Source organism: Camarhynchus parvulus, unplaced genomic scaffold (genome assembly GCF_901933205.1).
Source record: "Camarhynchus parvulus unplaced genomic scaffold, STF_HiC, whole genome shotgun sequence".
NCBI lineage: Eukaryota > Metazoa > Chordata > Aves > Passeriformes > Thraupidae > Camarhynchus > Camarhynchus parvulus.
Window position 1 is genome coordinate 1 of NW_022148085.1, and position 21,463 is coordinate 21,463.

General features: G+C 51.9%; 1 protein-coding gene across 1 annotated transcript; it reads right to left on the minus strand.

The window, feature by feature from the left end:
* Positions 1-906: 906 nt before the first annotated feature.
* On the minus strand, positions 907-10,469 carry LOC115916023 (zinc finger protein 551-like). Its single transcript, XM_030969730.1, has 2 exons — positions 9,954-10,469; positions 907-1,023 (listed from the first exon to the last, which is right to left on the minus strand). The coding sequence occupies exons 1-2, from the start codon at positions 10,467-10,469 to the stop codon at positions 907-909; spliced, it is 633 nt and encodes a 210-aa protein (XP_030825590.1).
* Between the last annotated feature and the right edge of the window lie 10,994 nt (positions 10,470-21,463).

The window sequence follows — 21,463 nt, forward strand, 5'->3', positions numbered from 1 at the left end:
TTGTGGTTATTCAATAAAGGTACATTTGTTTTGATTATCACTGCAACCCCCTGTACCGTGTCGGTGTTCTTTGCACTCTGAGATCAACCCACGAACCATCACGAAACCCGTTTGTAAGGACAGATTGTGACACTTGTATACATACTATATAAACCTTCTATTAAACCTTAAAAATTCTGTACAAATTCATGTCCAACATTACTGGGTCTGGCACCGCCCAGATCTGCTGTTTGCTGCCACCACCAGTGCCCAGATCTGGAAATTCCCTTGTTTCGGCAGAGCCAAGTCCAGCAATTTTCTGGTAAAGAAAGCCAAAATCTGGCAATTTCCGCTGCCGGCACCGGCAATGCCAAGATCTGGTGTTTGCTGCCACTGCCCGTACCCCAGTCTGGACATTTCTCGGTTCCAACACAGCCCAAGTGCAGCAATTTTTGGAAAAAGAAGACAAAACGCAGCAATTTCCTGGTGCCAAGACTGTCACTGCCCAGACCTGGTGTTTGATGGCACCGCCCATGCCCAGATCTGGACATTTCCCGGTGCCACCACAGCCCAAGTGCAGCAATTTGCTGGCAAAGAAAGCCAAAACCAGGCAAATACCTGGTGCCTACACTACTCCGATCTCGTGTTTGCTGACACCGCCAGTGCCCAGATCCGGAATTTTTCAGATGCCTGCACAGCCTAATTCCAGCAGTTTGCTGGCACAGAAAGTTCACATTTGGCAATTTCCCAGTGGCAGCACATTCCCCACCAAGATCTGGTGTGCGCTGGCACTGCCAGTGCCCACATCTGGCAATTTCCCAGTGCTGGCACAACCCAAATGCAGCAATTTTCTGGCAAAAAAGCCCAAACCCGGCAGCTTCCTGGCGCTGCCACCAGCACCACTGTCTCTGTCTCTCTGGGAGCCTCTCAGGAACCCTCGGCCAGTCCCGAGTCGGCAGACACCGGGGGCAGCCCCGACACGGCCGACAGCGGGGAGACACTCTCCCGTGCCCCGAGGGCACTGAGGGCAGCTGGGCTGGTCGCCTTTGCAGCAGAAGAGACACCAGAGACATCGGTAGAAGTTAAAGGGCCGACTCTTAGCAGGGGTTAATCCAAGGTTTTATTCTAGGAGTCCCAAAGGAGCCCCTACACCTCAGGGGGCTCCTGCCGAGAGCCCCGGGAGATGTGCCAAGGTTACATTTAAAGGGAGGTGGAAACCGAAAGTAGATAACATTTTACTGACCAATAAGTGACCCTGAGGGATGGGTACTGGGGGATAGACATTTAGGACAGCATATGGGGCAAGGCTTGGGGGGCTGACCCCTGGCCTCTGGCTAATCACTCGACATCCTGGACCGAAGCCTCTAGATGGAGGGGATGGGATGCTGAGTGATTGACAGAGAGCCAGGGTGGGGATTTGGGGATGATCTCAGCAAGGGAAAGGGATTACACAGGTAAAGGGAGGGGGGTACCATCTGGGATGAACCATTTGGGAAAAATACGGGGATTCAAAAACAAAACTATTACAAAGTATTACAAAGTATAAAAACACACTACAACACACCACCCAGATCTGGTGTTTGCTGCGCAAGTGCCCAGATCCGGAAATTTCCCAGTGCTGGCACAGCCCAAGTGCAGCAATTTGCTGGCACAGAAAGCCAAAACCCGGCAACTTTCCTGATGCCAATACAGGTGCCCAGACCTGGTGTTTGCTGCCACTGCCAGTGCTCAGATCTGGATATTTCCCTGCTCTGGCAGAGCCAAGTCCAGCAATTTTCTGGCAAAGAAAGCCAAAATCTGGCAATTCCCTGCTACCGTCATTGGCAATGCCAAGATCCGGTGTTCGCTGGCAGCACCAGTGCCCAGATGAGGAATTTCCCGGTGCCGCACAATCCCAGCCACCAGGAAAGAAAGGACATGTAAAGTTCTCCATACATTTGTCCTGCTTTGCTGCAAAAAGTCGGGCTGCACACACTGTGCAGTGTGGAAAAGAAGAAGCTCAGCTGGTGGCAAATCTTGTGACAGCAGCTCGACCTTGCTCTCCAGGAGAGGCTCTTGAGAAGAGCAGACAGGAGAAGATTCCGAAAACTGAAACAGCTTCCCAGAAGGGAAATGAAAATGAAAGAAACAATCCGAGATGTTTTCCTCTATTTATTTCTATGCTCCTCTTTCCCATGTTGCACTACTTCTCTATCCCAGTAATTCCAGATGCACCTCACCTCTTAAGATGGGTGACTTAGTGAGTTTTAAACGCTCTAAAATACCATGAGGCACACAGAGTTTTCCTTCCCCTGTTTTTACTGGAAGGCAACACTGGAGATGTAAGTGCAGTGCTGGGGTCATGTAGGAATCCTACCCCAAGGGAATTGTGGTCAGTACTCCTTGGTCTTCTTGGGCCCTTCCCCCAGGTGGGACTTGGGCTCATTTGGTCCCTCAGGAGCTGGGCTGGGGGCTGCAGAGGTGGCTGTGGAGCATTGCCTGTGCTGTGCCGGGGACTGGCAGACACTGCTGGGCTGGGATAGAGGCTCTGGGGGGATTGGGGTTCCAGGCCAGGGCAGGGCAAGGGTTCCAGGGCAGGGCAAGGGTTCCAGGGCAGGGCAAGGCTGGACCTTCCTCCCCCAAACACAAAATACTTTGAGCCAACAATCTCCTTCAGTCTTTCACAACAGGCATTGTTGGAGGTGAAATCCCAATTCTGGTTGAAATCCCAACCTGGCCAAGAAGGGCAGTTCTTTTCCATAGGAAAGAAAGCACAGAGCTCCAGTGTTTGGAAGGCAGGTGAGAGCCTCACTAGGCCAAGGCCATCCAGACTTGTCAGAAATGACATATTTTGTCTGGGAGCTATCTTTGGATGTAGGGAATTTTGGAGGTGGAAGCCCAATCTCATCCATGGATGCCTGGAGAAGAAGGACAGTTCTTTCCCATGGGAAGGAAAGCGCAGAGCCTTCCCCAATGTTTTGGGGCAGATGGGAGGTGACCCTTGTAAAACCAATGCAAGACAGACTTGTCCTGGCAATATTCCTATGGGAACAATCCCTGGATATAAGGAAATTTGGAGGTGAAATCCCAATTCTGGCCATGGGTGCCTGACAGAGAAGGAGAGTTCTTTTCCATTGGGAAGGAAAGCACAGAGTCCCAGTGTTTCAATAGCACATGAGAAGAGACCCTCAACATTCCAGGGTCATTTGGACCAGTCAGACAGCCAACGGGAGGCCAGACCAGTCAGACCTGTTCCGTGTTCCATTGCTTTTATGAGGTCCTGCAGTATCACCATCGTCCTCTTGGTTCCATGGGGCCCCGCTGTGTCCCAGTGGTACTTTGATTCCATGGGGTCCAGCAGTGTCACAATGGACCCTTGGTTCAATGGGGTCCCAGAGTGTCACAATGACTTCTAGGTTCCAGAAGGCCCTGCAGTGTCACAATGGTCCCAATGATGCCATGAGGCCTTGCAGTGTCACAATGGTCTCCATGGTTCCACAGGCCCCACAATGTCACAGGACTCCTCTGTTCCATGAGCCCTGGAATGTCACAATGGACCTTTGGACCCTGGGGGTTTGCAGTGTCACAATGGTGTCCTTTGGCTCCACAGTGCCACAATGGACCATTGATGACTGGTGGCCCCTTCTGTGTCACCCTGGAGCTTTGGTTCCATGCAGCCCTGGAGTGTCACAATGAACCCTTGGTTGATTGGGATTCCCCAATGTCACCATGGCCCCTCGGTTCCATGCAGCCCTGCAGTGTCACAATGGTCTCCTTTGGCTCCACAGTGTCACAATGGACCACTGATGTCACGAGGCCCTGCAATATCACTCTGGACCTTTGGTTCCATGCAGCCCTGCAGTTTCACCAGGCCCCACAGTATCACAATGGTCCTCTTGGTTCTGTGGGGACCCCCAGGGTCACAATGGTCTCACTGGTTCCATGAGGCCTTACAGTGTCACAATGCTTTGCCAATTCCATTAGCCGACATAGTACCACAATGGTCTCTGTGATTCCATGAGTCCCCTCACTGTCACAATGATCTCCTTGGTGCCATGAGGCTGTGAAGTGTCCTAATGGTCTCCCCATGGTCCCCATGGTTCCATGAGGCCTTGCAATGTCACAGTGGACCCTTGGCACCATTGTGAGACCATGCGGTCTCCCAGTGTCACAATGGCCCCTTGGTTCCATGATACCCCAAAGTGCCACAATGGTCTCCACAGTTCCATGAGGCCCCGTGGTGTCGCAATGGACCATTGGTTTGATGGGGCCTCACAGTGTCACAATGATCCCTACATTCCATGGAGCTATGCAGTGTCATTGCAGTCCCCTTGGTTCCATGAGGCCCAGCAATGTCACAGTGCTCTCCATGATTCCATGAGTCCCCCTAGTGTCACAATGGTCCCTTGGTCTCACAGGGCCCCACAGTGTCACAATGGTCCCTTGGTCTCACAGGGCCCACAGTGCCACACTGGTCCCTTGGTCTCACAGGGCCCACAGTGCCACACTGGTCCCTTGGTGTCACAGGGCCCCACAGTGTCACACTGGTCCCTTGGTTCCATGGGCCCTGTGCTGCTGCATTCCCCCCTCCCCTTCTCAGGCTGCCCTGACAGCTGAGAAATGCTCCTTGGGCCTCGGCCTTGGCCAACAGCCCCTGGGCTCAGCTCCTCTGCAGCTCATCACAAACACTGTCTGCTCCAGGCAATGCTGCTGCCCAACCAGCTCCTGGTTCCTTTAGGAGCAGCCCTGGGAACTGTTTTTGTTCCCTCAGGGGCACAACATCCCTATTCTCCCACTGCCAAAGAAAGCTGTTGATGCCAAGTGCGGCCAGGATGACTTAACCTTACCTACAATGCCTGTAGGTAAGGTTAAGTCACAAGGTCTAAGTGAAGTTAAACACTGCTAAGAGTTGTTATTTTCCTAAGTTGTTTTTTTAATATAAGTTATAAGCTGAGTTAAATACTGTTAAATATTAATCCTCTGTTATTGCAAAGTCATATGTTATAAGTTAGATTAAATCCTGCTAAATGCTGTTTTTTGCTAAATTGTGAAATTGAAGGTATCATTTAAGGTTAAGGTATAAGGTAACTCCTGTTAAGTTTGAGCTCTGTTAAGCTTTTGGGTCATATTCCTTTCATCCTTGCTGTCACTGTCCTTGTGTCACCCACACACACACAGGGACAGTTCTCAGTTCATTTCTGGTTTGATTGCCTGGATTTTGTTTGGTTTTGTTGCTGCTTTGTTTTCTTGGTGTGCCTGAAGTGTCCAGTCAGGAGCAGAGTGACTCTTGCCAAGGAACTCTGTGCTGCTGTCACTTAATATTCAATCTGGTTTTTGCTGATCCCGTGCTGGGGATTTTTTCAGCGCTCTCAAGCCCTCCTTCATAACAGGGTGAAGGAGCCCTGGCCCAGGTTCCGGCCCTGGGGGACACGGGGACGCTGCCGGGGGGTCCCTGTCCCCCTGTGCCACCCCCAGGGCCCCGGCCCCCCGTCCCCGTGTCAGGCTCTGGGGTCGATCTCGTGGAACATCCTCTGGGGGAGGCTGCGGGGCCGGGGGCGGGGGGACCCGGGGGGACAGGGGACCCCGCTGTGCACGAGCAGGGTTGGACTGCTCTGGGGGGAGCTGTGAGGGGGCCGGGGCAGAGTGACCTCCCCAGTGACCTCACACAGCCCCCGTGTTATGTCACACAGCCATCTCTGTGATGTCACACAGTCCCCTGTGATGTCACATTGCCTCCTATGATGTCACACAGTCCCCTGTGATGTTACACAGCTGCTCTGTGATGTCACAGAAGACTCTGATGTCAAAGAGTCACACTGCGATGTCACAGTTTGTTCTGTGATGTCACAGGCTGCTCTATGATGTTACACAACCACCCAGTGATGTCTCAACCCACTCCCTCATGTCACAGAGCCACCCTCTATGATGGCAGAGTCTGCTCTATGGCCTCACACCCTAATCTATGATGTCACAGACACCTCTGTGATGTCACAACCCCCTCAGTGATGTCACACAACCCTCTCTGTGATGTCATATTGCCACTCTGTAATGTCACAGCACACACTTTGACCTCACAGCCCGCTCTATGATGTCATACAGCCATGCCATGATGTCACAGCCTGCTCTGTGATGTCACACAGTTCCCTCTATGATGCTGTAGCTGCTCAATGACCTCACACAACAAACTCTGTGATGTCATAGCCCAATCTGTGACCTCACACACCCACTCTGTGCTGTCACACAGCCCCTTGCTGACATCACAGCTGCTCTGTGCCTCTAGGACACAGCCACAGAGGTGCTGCTGTGACACAGCCCCCTCTGGGACATGCCACAGCCCCTGCCAGTGCTGAGCCCCTGTGAGCTCAGTCTGTGCCCTGCTGGTGTCCCTGAGGGGCCCTGGCAGTGCCCCAGCCCTGCTGGGCTGTGCACAGGAGCTGCTCCTGGCCAGAGCTGTCTCTCTGCAGCGCTGCCCTTGCCAGGAGCTGCCTCTGGGCCAGGAGCCCGGCCCAGCTCAGCAGCACAGACACAGCACCAGGACTTTAATGACCCTCTGGGGCTTTGGTGCTCTTTGCATCAGACTCAGTCCCTCAGAGAGGGCTCAAAGAACTTCTCAAGAACTCAAAGTGAGGTTGAAACACTGAAGTTTCTCATACATAGACTGAGAAAGTGTGCCCAGGTTCCAGGTAGAGCAGAACACTGGTGGCAGTGATGACAGGTGGCGACAAGCAAGGGAAAGGTGTCTCTGGTGCTGAGCAAACCTGCGCCTCTGTCCCTGCAGGCTGTCGGCATCCCCCGGCTGCCCCACCTGGCTGGCCCCTTCCTTTGCTGACAGCTCTGCCTCCTGCCTGCCTCTGCCTGCCCACACAAAGCCTTGGGCTACTCCAGGCTCCTGCTGGGGGACGTGCTGCACCACAGCCCTGCCCTGGCAGGGAAATTGCTTTCTCCTGGTGTGCAGTCTGGACCTCCCCAGCTGCCTTTGGTGCTATTATGTCTTCTTCAGGTTCATTCCCACGATGAAGAAAAGCTCCAGCCTCTCTGAAACCACCCTTCCATCCCTCCCAGGTTATTCCTGTTCTGTCCTCAGTCTCCACACCACTGAGCCCAGAGCTTGCAGACTATCCCTGCTGGTTTTGTGATGAGGCCTCCAAACCCCATCTTGGGAGATTTTTGGGTCCTCTCCAAGGTCCGTGAAAATGGAAAAATAGTGATCAATGTTATTTCTCCCAAATCTTGCAGTGACAAAACAAGGGTCAATACCTCTAAACTGAATGAGGGCAGATTTACATTTGTTAGAAGAGGAAATATTTTACAATTATGAAAGTGGCATGAAACTGCAACTGTTTTTCCAGTTGAATTGGATGCCCCATCCCAGGAATTGTCCAAGAGCAGAAGCTTTGTCCAACCTGACCTAGTGAAACCCCTTGCCCTCCCCAAGGACAGAATTCCTGTAGTGTGGGTTCTCTGATGTGCTGAGTGCCCTCACAATGCTTCTGGCCAGAATGTCTGCTGAGGGCAGCCAGGCTGCTGCAGGGGCAGTGACCTCACAGCCACCACCATGGCAGCCCTGTCCCCTGGGCCTGGCTCTCCCATTTCCTCTGCCCCGCCTTGTCTCTACTGGCATGAAGAGTTTTGTCATTAATATCTTGTCCCCGAGGTGCTGGGGCCAATGGCTTCCCAGTCAGGCTCCTGGAGCAGCAGTGGCTTTTCAGAGCCCAGCCAGGAATGAGCCCTGAGGCAGCAGCTCTGCAGTGGTGGCCACCAGGCCGGGCTGCCAAGGGAGGCTTCTGGCCATGGCCTGCAAGCAGCTGCTGCTGCCAAGGTGCCTTTGGTGCCTCAGGCTGTCCCTGGCACAGCTCCCAGCACGGCACTCTGCCCTTGTGCCCGAGGCCTTCCCTGTGCTGGGGCTGGCCTGGGGCTTTTCCTGCAGCGGGACCTGCCCTGCTCATGGCACAGGAAAGGCAGTTCCTGCTGGAGCAGGAGGCTCCAACAACTCCAGCAAGGCCCTGCTGACTTCAAATATGCTGCCTAGAGCACTATATTCTAATAATTGTTACAGCTCCTGAACTGTGGAGTAAATTACTATGGCTAAGATCTTTCTGTCTGATCATAATCAGAATAAGCCAGAGACATATTTATATAAATTAATCTGGTATTCTGTCATTAATCCTGTGGGACAAATTGTGTTAAAGTTGAATTCCACCTGTTCAATCTTTTACACCTTTGACAAATTCTGGGGCTGGGATTGGATCCAGCCACTCCCAGTCTCCTCTCTTTGAAGGAATTTTAGAAGTCTAGAGGCCCTGCAGGGGTTTGAGGATCCATGGTGGCTGCTGGGTGTCATTTCTCCACCTCATGACTCAGCAGGAGTTTCTCCAATAAAGAAAACAAGCTTTTGCCTGAAGCTCCCACTCTGCCCGTGACAGGAACACCTGTGAGTGTCTGGCACATCCCGGCTCTTTGGCAGCCTGGGGACTCCTGGGATGTCACCATGGAGCCCCCGTGAGTGCCTGTGACAGATCGGTGCCTTTGCAGCCCAAGGTCCCCTGGGATGTCACCAAGGAATGGCTGTGACTGCCTCTGACCACAGGGCTCTTTAGCATCCCCAGAAACCCCTGGGAGGTCTCCATGGAGCCCCTGTCTCTTCCTGTGACATTCCAGCTCTGGAATAGCCTGGAGACTCTTGGAAAGTCATCATGGAACCCCTCAGAGGGCCTGTGACAAATCTGATCCTTAGCAGGCAACCATCACCAGGACCCTGTTGCGATGGTCAGTTTCCATGGCAACCATCACCAGATCCCTGTTGCTATGCTCAGTCCCTTGGCAGCTCCATGGAGACCCCATGCCAGGGGTGGTTGCCATGGACACCAGCTCAGGGCTGCAGCCAGAGCCCGTTGCCATGGCAACCATTGGCAGCCCCATCCCCAGGCTCATGGGATCCCAGAAGCACAGAATTGGTTGAGCTGGGAGTGATCCATCAGGATCCTCCAGTCCAACTGCTGGCCCTGCACAGGACAGCCCAACAATGCCAGCCTGGGCCTGGCAGCGCTGTCCAAACGCTGCTGGAGATCAAAGAGCCCTGGAGCTGGGACCCTTCCCTGGGGAGCCTGGGCAGGGCCCCAGCAGCCTCTGGGCAAAAACCTTTTCCTGACATCCAAGCTGAGCCTGCCCCGACTCAGCTGCAGCCGTTCCCTCCACTCCTGTCCCTGGGCACCAGAGGGAAGAGGTTCCCACAGCCCCAGCCAGGGGCCCACTCCCAAGGCTGTTGCCATGGCCACCAGGGCTGGCACCAGCTGGGATGCTCGGTTTCCACGAGCCGGGGTTCAGGAATGGGATTCCTCAATTTCCTGCTCCTGCTAAAACCGCGCTGCCCTCGCTGCCCTCCCATCTCCCATGGAAAGCACAAAAGGCAAAGATCCTGGGCTGGGATAAGAACAATTTATTGGGAACAGCAAAGAGATAAGGAACAAACAGAACAGAAACAATATTGATAACAGAAGGGATAAATAAAACTCTTTACTGCGAAAACTAAAACACAACTCACTGGGTCTGCCTGGCCACAATTTCCCCTTCCTGGAAAGGACACCCTTCTCCTCAGGGAGAGAGAGAGAGGGAGAGTCCCTTTCCTGCGCCTGGCAATGACCTGAGGTGGGAGTGAATGTTATGACACGGCTGGGGCCAGACCCTTATGTTCTTCCATCACACATCATGTCATTGGCAGGGACAGGAAAAGGGACAGGTGTCTGCCCAGCATGGATCACAAGGAACATGGATCACCAGGGCTCTTACCAATGTAGGACCTCCAATGATGGATGAAGTTGTGGCAGTGCACAAAAATCCTTCTGCACTTGGGGCATTAGCAGGCCTTCTCTTACCAGTGCCGCTGTTGGTGTCTGTTCAAGGTGGAGCTCTGGGGGAAGCTCTTCCCACACTAGGGACACTCGTAGGGCCTCTCCCCAGTGTGGATGCGCAGGTGGGTGATGAGGGTGGAGTTGTGCCTTGAAGCCCTTCCCGCACTCAGGGCAGAGGAAGGGCCTCTCCTCTGAGTGAATCTGCTGGTGCTGGAGGAGATTGGAGCTGGTCCGAAACTTCTTCTGACACTGGGGACACTTGTAGAGCCTCTCCCCAGTGTGGATGCACCAGTGCTTGATGAGGTTGAAGTTGCGGTTGAAGCCCTTCCCACACTCAGGGTAGCTGAAGGGCCTTTCCTCGGTGTGAATCCGCTGGTGCAGGAGGAAATCAGAGCTGGTGTGAAACCTCTTCTGGCACTCAGGGCACTTGTATGGCCTTTCCCCAGTGTGGATCCCCTGGTGGCAGATCAAGAGGGACTTCAGCCTGAAGCTCCTCCTGCATTCCCCACATTCATAGGGCCGTTCCCTGGTGTGGGTCCTCTGGTGGCAGATCAAGAGGGACTTCTGCCTGAAGCTCTTCCCACATTCCCTACATTCATAGGGTCGTTCCCCGGTGTGGATCATCTGGTAGCTGATCAGGGTGCTGCTCTTCCCACACTCCATGCACTTGTGGTGCTTCTCCCCATCATGAAGCTGCTCATGGACCACCAGCTCTAAGCACTGGCTGAAGCTCTGTCCTCCTTCCTGGCTCAGGGTGGGTCTTTCCTCCTCAGAGCACCCTGGGCTGGGTTTGGAGCCCCTCCTCCTGTGGAAGCTCCAGGGATTTTCCTCCCAGTTGGAATTCTGCACTGTGGAGTCACTCAAAATGGCCTCCTCCATGAGGTACTGGCCTGGGGATTTGTCCTCCCTGGTCTCCATCCTCAACTCCTCGTCTGGGGGAGAAAGGACAAGGAGAGGATGGGATTTGCCTCCGTGCCAGAGGGAAGGGGAAGAAGATCCCCTCAGTGCATCCCCAGCAGGACAGCTTTGGCAGCAGGGTTGTCCTGCAGCCGGGGGCCGTGCTGGGCTGGGTGATGGAACAGGAGAGAGGGCAAAAGGGGCACTGACTTCCTCCTCTCCTGCCTGGGTGTCCTGGGGCATCTTCCTCTTTCTTGCAGTCTCCTCCTCCATCCGGCCAAGTTTTGGGAATGGGAAATTCTGTTCTGAGAGGAAAACAAGGGATGAGTACATTGAGTTTTGTACTGGTTTGAAGCCAAACCTGGGGGAGGGTCTAAGCCAGAATTGCAATTTATAAGAAAATTAAGGTCAAGGCAATGATACAGAAACACTGCCTTAAAACTGACAGAGCCAGGATATAACCTGACACCCTGCTGGTCAGGCTGGTAGCAGCAGTCCCATTAAATGGTGGCTGCAGTCCTGTTGGAGTGATGAACGTGATTCTGTCAAAGCAGTGATCCTGCAGAAGGGTCTGGTCTTCCTCTGGAGGTCCAGTGGTGGTTCTCGAGCTCTTGTCCTCTGGGAATCCAGTAGGCAAGCTGCTCCTGGTGTTGCCAGCCTCATCTTATATCCAGGTAGGAATGCTTGGTTCCTCCCCCTGGGCGGAGCATCCCACAATGGGATGATGGAATTTTATCAGTCCTGCAGTGATACTCAATGGTCCATTCACAGCAGATATCTCCCCTGGAGGGCCTTATCAGGCTAGAGGCATGCAAGAGATAAAGAACACTGGCCCGCCTGTTTATAACAGTTGATGAAGATGGTGATTGCAAACATGCATTTGGTTACATCTTACACTGCAACCTGAAACAGTGGGGTAATCCCTGCTCAGGGGGTGAACACCACGCCCCTACCCAAACTGGCTCAGTGTAAGACCCCCACCCCGGGAAGGGCACGCACACAGGGGACAATGTCACACTTGCCCTGCTCCAGGGGAGGTCTCTGTCCCTGTCTCTGCCTTGCTCTCGCCCTTTTCTCTTTCTTTCCCTCTTCCTCTCTACCTCACATTTACTGTTTAATAAAATCCATTTTGGATTTGGTCTCGTTAGCACCTTAATTGGGGCAGAGGCATCTCTCTAACAATTTTCTTAACCATATTGCAATATTATTTTGGCACAGTGAGTTCAGGGCACTGTTCTCTGACTCCAAGTGCCTTTGACAACAGCATGGTTCCCTTCTCTGAGGAGGTTGTGGTTCTTTCTGGAAGAACTCTTGGAAACTTGGTGTCTTGGTTTGGGAAGACAGGAGTCTGCTAAGGAAGGCAGGAGCCTCCCCTGAAATTGAGAATGTAAACCCTCCCCACCCCTCCGAATTGCTATAATTTTAAATTAAGGGGCTCTCAGGCAAAGATATGGGAGCAGGAAATAACAGTTCTTTAATAGGGAAGAAATAAAAAGAATAAAATAAACAATGCAGTCCACTGGAACAACACTGACAGAGTCAGAACTCAACCTGACACCCTGTTGGTCAGGGTGCTGGTGGCAGTCCGATTGAAAATGTGGCTGCAGTCCTCTGAAGTATCAGGTGTGGTTCTGTTGGAGCAAGGGGGTTCTGTAGAGAAGGATGTAGTCTTCCTCTGAAGATCCAGGAGGAAAAGGCAGCTGCTGTTCCTCTGGGGAATCTCGTGGAGAAAAACCGATTGAATTTCAAAATCTCAGATATATCGGGTTGCAGTGCTTGGCTCCTCCCTCTGGGCGGAGCATCTCACAATGGGATGTTATAGTTCTTATCAGTCATGCACTGATATTCAATAGCCTGTTATCAGCAGAGGTCCCCTCCCGAGGAAGGTGTGAATGTGGTCATTCAAAGAGAGAGATAAGGCAAACTGCTCACTTGACAAGGTAATCAGCCATACAGATGGTAATGGAAAACATCTTACATGCAATCTTCAACATTATCCACCCCTTTTCCTATTTCCATCTGCATCACAAAAAAAAACCCCAAAACCCAAACCTTACACACAGTCCTCACTTAAAACTCGGTTTCCCTGTGGTACACAACGGCTTTCTCCATCTTTCTGCATTACCCACCAAGGGCAACCAGGTCCTTGAGCAAAAACAATTCCACTGATGGGTTTATCTTTGCCTGAGGTGGGAGTAATCCAAACAGTCTTTCCCAAAATACCTTTCACGTGCACAACAGGGACTTTATCTCCATCCACTGTGTGCAGTGGTTCAGACTGGGCAGGACCAGCTCGATTTATGGACCCTCTGGTGTTGACCATCCAGGTGGCTTTTGCTAGGTTCATTTCCCAATTTCTAAAAGTCCCCCCCCCGAGTGCTTTCAGGGTAGTTTTAAGTAGTCCATTGCACCGTTCAACTTTCCCGGCAGCTGGTGCATGGTAGGGGATATGATATATCCATTCAATGCCATGTTCCCTGGCCCAGGTGTTGATAAGGCCATTCTTGAAATGAGTCCCATTATCTGACTCAATTCTCTCAGGGGTGCCATGTCTCCACAGGATTTGCTTTTCCAGGCCCAGGATGGTATTCCTGGCAGTGGCATGAGGCACAGGGTGGGTCTCCAACCATCCAGTGGTGGCTTCCAACATGGTCAGCACGTAGCGCTTGCCTTGGCATGTCCGGGGCAGTGTGATGTAGTCAATCTGCCAGGCCTCCCCATACTTGTACTTGGACCACCGCCCACCGTACCAGAGCGGCTTCACTCGCTTGGCCTGCTTGATGGCAGCGCACGTCTCACAGTCATGGATAACCTGAGAAATGCTGTCCATGGTTAGATCCACCCCTCGGTCTCGTGATCCACTTATAGGTGGCATCTCTACCCTGATGACCTGAGGCATCATGGCCCCACCGAGCTAAGAACAACTCCCCCTTATGTTGCCAATCCAAGTCTATCTTTGACACCTCTATTTTTGCTGCCAGATCTACCTGCTCGTTGTTTCGGTGTTCCTCATTAGCCCGACTCTTGGGGACATGGGCATCAACATGATGAACTTTCACAGGTAGCTTCTCTAACTGAGCGGCAATGTCTTTCCATTCATCAGCAGCCCAGATCAGTTTTCCCCTACGCTGCCAGTTGGCCTTTTTCCACCTTTCCAGCCATCCCCACAGTGCGTTGGCTACCATCCATGAATCAGTGTAAAGGTAGAGCTTTGGCCACTTCTCTCTCTCAGCAATGTCCAGGGCCAGCTGAACAGCTTTGAGTTCAGCAAGCTGGCTTGATCCACCTTCTCCTTCGGTAGCTTGTGCAACTTGTCGTGTGGGGCTCCATATGGCTGCTTTCCACTTCCGGTTCATCCCTACGATGCGACAGGAACCGTCAGTGAAAAGGGCATAGCATGTTTCCTCTGGGGGCAGCTGGTTATATGGAGGAGCTTCTTCAGCCCGTGTTACTGGTTCTTGTTCCTCTTCGTCAGTCAGATCAAAGTTCTCACCTTCCGGCCAGTTTGTAATTATTTCCAGAATCCCAGGGCGATTCGGGTTTCCAATACGGGCGCGCTGTGTGATAAGAGCAATCCACTTACTCCATGTAGTGTCAGTGGCGTGGTGGGTGGTGGGAACCTTCCCTTTAAACATCCACCCTAGCACCGGTAGTCGGGGTGCCAGGAGGAGTTGTGTTTCTGTGCCAATCACCTCTAAGGCAGCCTGGACTCCTTCATAGGCAGCCAAGATTTCCTTCTCTGTGGGAGTGTAGTTGGCTTCGGACCCTCTGTAACTTCAACTCCAAAATCCCAGTGGTCGGCCTCAAGTCTCCCCAGGCACCTTCTGCCAAAGGCTCCAGGACAAGCCATGGTTCCCGGCTGCAGAGTAGAGCACGTTCTTCACCTCTGGTCCTGTCCTGACTGGGCCAAGGGCTACTGCATGAGCGATTTCTTGCTTGATTTGGGCAAAGGCTTGTTGCTGCTCTGGGCCTTAGTGGAACTCGTTCTTCTTGCGGGTGAGCAGGTAAAGAGGGCTCACAATCTGACTGTATTCGGGAATGTGCATCCTCGAAAAACCTATGGCACCCAGGAAAGCTTGCATTTCCTTCTTGCTAGTTGGTGGAGACATCGCCGTGATTTTGTTGATGACCTCAGTAGGAATCTGATGTCGTCCGTCTTGCCACCTCACTCCCAGGAACTGGATCTCTCGGGCAGGTCCCTTGACTTTGCTCTTCTTGATAGCGAAGCCGGCTTCTAGCAGAATCCTGATGATCCTCTCTCCTTTCTCAAATACTTCCATTGCCATGTTTCCCCACACAATGATGTCATCGATGTACTGCAAGTGCTCTGGAGCCTCACCCTTTTCCAGTGCAGTCTGGATCAGTCTATGGCAGATGGTGGGACTGTGCTTCCACCCTTGGGGCAGTCGGTTCTAGGTGTACTGCACGCCCCTCCAGGTGAAAGCAAACTGAGGCTTGCATTCTGCTGCTAAAGGAATGGAGAAAAATGCGTTGGCAATGTCTATAGTGGCATACTACTTTGCTGCTTTGGACTCCAGCTCGTACTGGAGCTCCAGTATGTCTGGCACAGCAGCGCTCAGCGGTGGAGTCACTTCATTCAAGCCACGATAGTCTACAGTCAATCTCTATTCTTTGTCAGACTTGCACACAGGCCAGATGGGACTGTTGAAGGGTGAGTGAGTCTTGCTGACCACCTCTTGGCTCTCCAGCTCACGGATCATTTTGTGGATGGGGATCACAGCATCTCAATTCGTCCGATACTGCCGGCGGTACACTGTCGAGGTGGCAATTGGCACTCGTTGCTCTTCCACCTTCAGGAGACCTACTGCAGATGGGCTTTCTGATAGTCCAGGCAAAGTGTTCAACTACTTGATGTTTTCTGCCTCTACAGCAGCTATGCCAAAAGCCCATCTGAGTCCTTTTGGGTCTTTGTAATAGCCATTCCGGAGGAAATCTATGCCCAGAATACACGGGGCCTCTGGGCCAGTCACAATAGGATGTTTTTTCCACTCTTTCCCAGTCAGGCTCATCTCGGCTTCTAACAGGGTCAATTGCTGTGACCCCCCGTCATCCTGGCAATGGAAACAGGTTCTGCCCCCACATGTCCCGATGGTATTAGGGTACACTGCGCACTAGTATCAACTAAGGCATTGTACTTTCGTGGTTCTGATGTGCTAGGCCATCGGATCCACACCATCCAGAAAATCCGGTTTTCCCGTGCCTCCCCCTGGCTAGAGGCAGGGCCCCTCTAACCCTGGGTATACATGGGTAGAGGTGCCTTCTAGGGGGTCTGACAGATCATACTCAGCAGCTCGGTCATGGGAGGTTGAGGCTACCCTCACTTTACTGGAGTTCCCTTGATTAGTGTTTCCCTCCTTGAGCTGACGCACCTGTGCTGCCAGAACAGAAGTGGGTTTTCTATCCCACTTTCCCATGTCTTCTTCATGGTCACGCAGAAAAAACACAGGTCAGCCCGTGGGGTGTACCTTCTTTCTGTAGCTGGGGAACGTTGGGCTCTGACTCTGGGGCCTGTGACTCGCACTGGTGCCATATGGGAACTGTTCCTCCTCATCATCTCCTTCATCTCTTCTCTGAGTTCTTGGACCACAGCAGAGACATGAGCCTGCATCGGGCCATTGATCATACTTTCATAATTCTTAAGCTTGTTGGCCACAGAACCCACTGTCTCTCGGTTGGTGTCAGCATTAATTGTTGCAATAAAGGTGATGTATTGGGATGGCCCTAGATTTGCCAGGCTCCACAACATTTGCCCTGTGCACCTGACTTTGTCGGGGTCATTATCATGCTGTCCATCCCTCCCAAAGAGTACCTCCAATACTGCCACTTCTCTCAGCTGTTGGATCCCTTCCTCAAGAGTCTTCCAGCGCATTCTATGGTGGTGCTCTTGCATTCTTTCCCTGTGAACAAAACTCTCTCTGACACTTATTAAAAGCCGCTCTCAGAGGGAAAGGGACCTTGGCTCCCTTACAAAAATCTGATTGATACCTGAGTCTTGGGTCAAGGGTCCCAAATTCTTTGCCTCACCACCATCTAGCTGGACGCCTGTACCCATAAGATCCCAGACCCAAAGTAGCCAGGTTGTATAAGCCTCACGTCTCCGTCGTACAATGTCTTTGTGCAGATTACGGAGACTTTCGTACGTCAGGGACTCGGTGATGATCGCAACTTCTGGCTCCCCTGTGGCTTGTGAGGGCCCTCCCCTATCTGGGTGCTCTGCTTTCATCTTAGATCTCCTTGTTTCTACAGGGGCAACTGCTGCTGGCTGTGATTGCCTTTGCAAGTCGGCTGGAGCCTGGCCAGTTGTAACATCTGTGGGCTCTGCTGCTGCACTATTAGATTCTCCCTCTTCAAGGCGGGGGGAGGGCTTCTCGCCAGCTGGGGAGGTGTATTCTTTCAGCATCTGGCCCATCTCATGTATCTCTTTCACCAAACCCCCCACCCAATCTGGGTAGTTCACATCTGGGGTGGGCTGTGGGGCAGGGTCAGGCTCTGGGGCAGCAGCGTCTCTAGACTCTGGTGGCGTATTAGGTTCTGGGGTACGTGTCATGGTAGTTATCTAGGTAAGTCTCCCCTTCTCTCTAAATGCTAAATAGAACAGGCCTATAAGCAACACCAGCCACTGTATGATATCATTAATATTTAGAGTGGATTTGAACCCTTCAAAAACTGGTGGGGCAGACCTAAAGAAATGGCTAAAGGGTTGGGAGAAGATTTCACCTGGTGTCATTTCCTTACAGCAGGTGCCATTATTAAAGTAACCCCAAAAACATACACTTAATGTGTGGTAGCTGTGAATCTATGTGCCTGCTTTCCAGAGGAAGTTAAAAATCCATGAATTCCTCACCTTATTCACTCATAAAACAAACCGGATAACAGACACGGTAGCCTTGGTTATAGGACCCATGTTTAGATAAGGGCCTATAAATGGGAGAAATACAGCCACAATCACGTGCCACCCAAACCAGGGCAAGTTGGACCACATGGTGTCGCTTAATGAGGTTTCTATAGCCACACACAAAAGTTAGATTACTCAAGAACTGTTATTCCCTTTTTGTTTCTGTGCCCTTGTGCCGCACGTTGGGCACCAAAATCTGTCTTGGCTTGGAAAGACAGGAGTCTGCTAAGGAAGGCAGGAGCTTCTTCTGAAATGGAGAATGTAAACCCTCCCCACCCCTCCGAATTGCTATAATTTTAAATTAAGGGGCTCTCAGGCAGAGATATGGGAGCTGGAAATAACAGTTCTTTAATAGGGAAGAAATAAAAAGAATAAAATAAACAATGCAGTCTACTGGAACAACACTGACAGAGTCAGAACTCAACCTGACACCCTGTTGGTCAGGGTGTTGGTGGCAGTCCGATTGAAAATGTGGCTGCAGTCCTCTGAAGTATCAGGTGTGGTTCTGTTGGAGCAAGGAGGTTTTGTAGAGAAGGATGGAGTCTTCTTCTGAAGATCCAGGAGGAAAAGGCAGCTGCTGTTCTTCCGGGGAATCCCGTGGAGAAAAAGCCGAGTTGCAATTTCATAATCTCAGACTATATCGGGGTGGCAGTGCTTGGCTCCTCCCTCTGGGCGGAGCATCTCACAATGGGATGTTATAGTTCTTATCAGTCATGCACTGATATTCAATAGTCTGTTATCAGCAGAGGTCCCCTCCCGAGGAAGGTGTGAATGTGGTCATTCAAAGAGAGAGATAAGGCAAACTGCTCACTTGACAAGGTAATCAGCCATACAGATGGTAATGGAAAACATCTTACATGCAATCTTCAACATATATGTAATAAAATAATAAATCAAGCCTTCTGAAACATAGAGTCAAATCCTTGTTTCTTCCCTCAACCTGAGACCCCTGTGAACACCATCACAGGGGAGTCACTTGAAGGCTGGGGGCTACTCAGGGTCATGAGGCACCTCTGTGGGGCTGGGGGGCATTTGTGGGTCAGAGGAGTCACTGATGGGCCTGGATGCGCCCTTTTGGGCCAGGTGGTCATTTGTGGGCCGGGCGGTCACTTGTGGGGCGGGGGGGCAGTTGTGGGTCAGCGGCCACTTGAGGGGCTGAGGGGACATTTGTGGGTTGGGGAGACACTTCTGGCTCAGGAAGTCCCTTGTGGGGCTGGGGTAACACTTGTGGGACTGCCACCCCCCGTGACATGCAGCCCACCCAGGCCCTCTTGGGGACTTCCTCCTCCTCTGGATGCTGTGATGCCACCACCGGGCCGTAAGGGGAAGCCTTTGGTAAGACATCCCCACTCCCAAATCTCAGAGGTCTGCCCCTGCGCCTCCTCCAGGTCCCCCTAACTCCCCATTTGCTCTCCCTTCCCTCCCCCAGGGCCCTCTTGGAGGGCCCCCAAGAGACCCTCTTGGAATGCCCACCTGGGCACCTCCAGCCCATGATGGGCCAATAAGGCAATGACACTCCAAAATTGCACCAGGGAGGTAGGGAGACCCCCAAAACTCCCTCCCTTACCTCCCCCACCTTTGGGATTGCCCCCAATCCCCTCTCCCTCCAAATTTCCCCAAGAGCATTTGAGGGCTTCTGGGGGCTCAAAAGCGGCTGTTGTTGGGGTGCTGGGTGTCTCTAGGGGGTCTGTGAGGGTCTTTAGGGTGTTTGGAGGGTCTCAGAGGCTGAGGAAGGTGTTATGAGTAGAAAAGTTGTCCATTTTTTTTAAAAAAGGTTGCAGAGTTAACAGGTTAAACCAATTGCTGCTAAGTTGGAGTTTTAACTATTTGTTGTTAATAATTTCATGTTGTAATTACCTGTTGTTAATAGTTTTTCTTTAATTATCTGTTGTTGATGGTTAGAAATCCCTCTTCATCGAGTATCACCCTGCTGCCTCCTGGAAAATGGCAGCCAGGACTGTGAGGAGGAAGTGACATCGGGCAGGTATGCAAATCTGGAGACACCTCACCAAATCTAGCTGGAAAAACCCCTAAAACAATGAGCCACCGTGGAATTAAGAGATCTAAGTATGTCTAGAGGTGAGGAACTGAATCCAGTGTCTGCTAAGATCCTTTTTACCTTTCACCCTAACCTAAGATGTCGGCTAGAAAGAGGACCTCAAATGTCAAATGGACAAACGGGAATCTCCTGGTGTTCTCTTGAAGATAAAAAACCCAGCTCTGCCCGCATACTAGCAGACACAGCTGCACTCTTCATTCTTCTCCTCCATACCCCTCCTGGTCGCAGCAGTGGCATGTGGTTCTCCCCAGCCAAGCTGATTTAGAATAAAGGCCTTAAAAAGGAGAAAGATCTCCTGCGTTGTTTATTTCAGAAAGGATTTGGGGGTGTGGTAAATAGGTATGATTCGTGCTTATAAAATTGAAACAGTAATAAATATGGATACAGTAATCAATATTTGGAAATAATAAAACAGTTAAAAAGTTGAAATGACAATAAGAAAAATGAGAGGAGGGGCTTTACCATCCCCCTTCCCTGCAGATGTTCAGGATAGGAGGAAATAGCAAGAGATAACGGTTACCAAAATTAACAAAAAGAAGGGAAAATCTGGTTGGGTCCCAGGAAAGTGTTAATTATAAGAGATTTATTGCTTTGATGCTAAAATATAGTAGAATGTTAGTTTTGGCTTACATTGTATTGGCTTGGTGCGCATGTGTAACCCAAAGGTGAACTAAAGGACAAAAGAGGAAGAGGAGAGGCCTTCATCATGACGACCCCCAAAGACTTGTGCAACCACCAAAACGAGTGATGGAGCATGCCGTAAAGGTGGTGATGAGGGCGGAGATAGAAGTGTGATGAATCGAAAATGGGAGGAGATGGCATTGACACCTGGCTTATAAGGGGTGAATCTTCCCTTGGCAAGCTCGTACGTGAGGTGGCCGGGGTCCAAGAGCCCTGCACTCCATACCCCGCGGTTATCTTTTGCTTATGCGCTATTATCTGAACCAAATTATCCCTTATTTTAATCAAATTATATTGTTAATATATATTCTCTAAATTATTCAATTAAAATTGCTGCTATCTTAAATATTGTTTGGTTTTTTCTATGAAGGGATAATTGGGCAAACATAACAGGGGGGTGTATGGGGAGTGCAGGAAATCGAGAGTGGTTAGGGGCACACTGGGTATCTATAGGGCATCCAGAAGCGGTCTGTGGGATTTTTGGGAGATACTCTGGGAGTGTTGAGGAAAATCTGTGAAAGGTATTGGGGGTCCAGGTAGGGCTTTGGGGGGTCTTTAACGGTCCGGGGGTCTGTGGGATGTTTTGGGGGGCCCAGGACAGCGTTGGGAGGTCTATGGGGACTAGGAAGTCTATAGGGGCGCCTGGGGGTTTGTTGAACATTTCAGGGCAGGGAATCCCCAAACCGTGGGAGTGGGACTCACCTGTCTTCGTCACATTCACACGGCCGACGTGGCGCCGGGGGGTTCTGGTGTCCCTCCGCCCCTGAGGGCGCTGTGGGGGTCATGGGGGCGTCAGAAGCTCCCCCTGAGCCCCCAAAAGTCCCTCATGCCCCCCCCCCCGCCTCCCATTGGCCGCTGGTTTCGCGCCAATTTACTCACTTCCTGGACTACAACTCCCGAAAGACCGCGGGGCCCCGTAGGACGCCGATAGAGCCGGGACTGCGGTTCCCGTCATGCCCCGCGGTCCCCGAAGAGTCCCACCGGACCGGGGCTGTCCCCTAACGCCGTCCCAGCTGCTCCCCAAGTGCTTCCCTGAACCGTGAGTGCGCCCCGGGGCCCCGTACGTACCCCCAGTTTCCCTCTCCTGACCCTCAAGTGCCCCTC